Source organism: Carlito syrichta, unplaced genomic scaffold (genome assembly GCF_000164805.1).
Source record: "Carlito syrichta isolate Samal-C Ts95f unplaced genomic scaffold, Tarsius_syrichta-2.0.1 Scaffold316208, whole genome shotgun sequence".
Classification (NCBI taxonomy): Eukaryota; Metazoa; Chordata; class Mammalia; order Primates; family Tarsiidae; genus Carlito; species Carlito syrichta.
Window position 1 is genome coordinate 537,465 of NW_007260304.1, and position 1,696 is coordinate 539,160.

The following is a 1,696-nucleotide window of genomic DNA, read 5'->3' on the forward strand; positions in this document are numbered from 1 at the left end:
TCGCCGAGCTGGCTCTGGCTGCAGCGGCCCTGGCGACACTCACAGGAGCACTTCATGCCCTGGTGAACCAGCCCGTAGAGCAGGGAGCCACAGTGGTCGCAGAAGGTGGGGCTGCTGTAGCTGTGCAGGCGGAACTTGTGCTTGTTCCGGGGGTCCTGGGGACAGAGAAGCGTTGCTTGGGGGGCGTGGGAGGAGGGTCCTGAAGCCCACTGTAACGCCTCCTGCCTGCCCCCTCCGTCTCCTGCAGCTCCGTCTCCCTCCCTCACTCTGCCTACAAATATTTACTGAGCACCTACTGTGTGCCAGTCACTCTTCTGGGTGTGAGGACCCAGCACTGAATAAATCAAATCAAAAACTCGTTGTTGCTGGGTGCTGTGGCTCACGCCTGACATCCCAGCACTTTGGGAGGCAGAGATGAGAAGATTGCCTAAGTCCAAGGGTTCGAGACCAGCCTGGGCAACTTGGCGAGACATCGTCTCTACAATAAATAAAAAAAATTAGCCATGTGTGGTGGTGCATGTCTGTGGTTCTGGACTTGGAAGTCTGAGGCGGAAGGATTGCCTGAGCCCAGCAGGTCGAGGCTGCGGTGGCCGTGAGTGTGCACTGCTCTCTAGTCTGGATGACAGAGTGAGACTCAAAAAAAAACCTCCAAACCCCAAAACAACTTGTTGCCTAATGGAGTTTACTTTCTTTTCTTTTCTTTTCTTTTTGAGTCGGGGTCTCACTGTCATCCAGCCTGGAGTGCAGTGGCACAATCACAGTTCACCACACCACCCCCGCCCCCAACTTCTGGACTCAAACGATCTTTCTGCTTCAGCCTCCCATATAACTGGGGAACTACAGGGGTACACGACCACGCCCAACCTTTTTTTTTTTCTTGAGCCAAGGTCTCACTATGTTGCCCAGGCTTGTTTCAAACTCCTGTACTCAAGCAATCCTCCCACTTGGGTCTCCCAAAATGCTGGGATTACAGCCACCGCGCCTGGCAAAACATATAACTTGATGAATGGACAGAGGTGCGCTGGAGAAAAACGAAGCATTGACGACAAACACCAGAAGCTGGGACATTAAAATGTGAAATACAGTAGTCAAGGAAGGCTTCACTGACAAGGTGATATCTGGGCACCACATGAAGGGGGTGGGGGCTTCCAACATCCCATCATTCCCACTCCCCCCAACTTCCACAAGTTTTTGAGGTTGTGTGGGCCACTCTGAAGCCCAGATCATTCACTGGCAGCTTCTGTCAATGCCTGTCTGCTGTATGGTCTGCCTTCTCGGAGCCCCAGGAAGGATGGAGAATATGACCCCTTGGTTAAAACAGGCACCCGGGAGTCCTACAGGAAAGAATGAGTGTAAAATCCACAGCTGGTAGCTGGGTGTGGTAGCGTGTGCCTGTAGTTCCAGCTACTTGGAAGGCTAAGGCGGAAGGATTACCGGAACCCAGCAGGTCGAGGCTGCGGTGGCCGGGAGCTGCCACTGCACTCCAGTCTGGGCGACAGAGTGACTTCAACTCAAAAAAAAAAAAAAAAAAAAAAGCCAGGCTTGGTGGCTCAGACTGTAAACCTGTGTTTTGGGAGGCTGAGGTAAGTGGATTGCCTGAGCCCGAGGGTTCGAGACCCACCCGGGCAACTTGGTGAGACCTCATCTCTACAATAAATCAAAAATTAGCCAGGCATGGTAGCGCACACCTGTAGTC

General features: G+C 52.9%; 1 protein-coding gene across 1 annotated transcript in view; it reads right to left on the minus strand.

Moving 5' to 3' along the window:
* The window catches only part of PRKCG (protein kinase C gamma), a 29,353-nt gene that overhangs the window by 20,260 nt on the left and 7,397 nt on the right, over positions 1 to 1,696 (minus strand). The window contains exon 4 of the mRNA XM_021706909.1: positions 44 to 155. Within this exon, the coding sequence (XP_021562584.1) occupies positions 44 to 155 (112 nt within the window). The remainder of the gene's footprint in view (positions 1 to 43; positions 156 to 1,696) is intronic.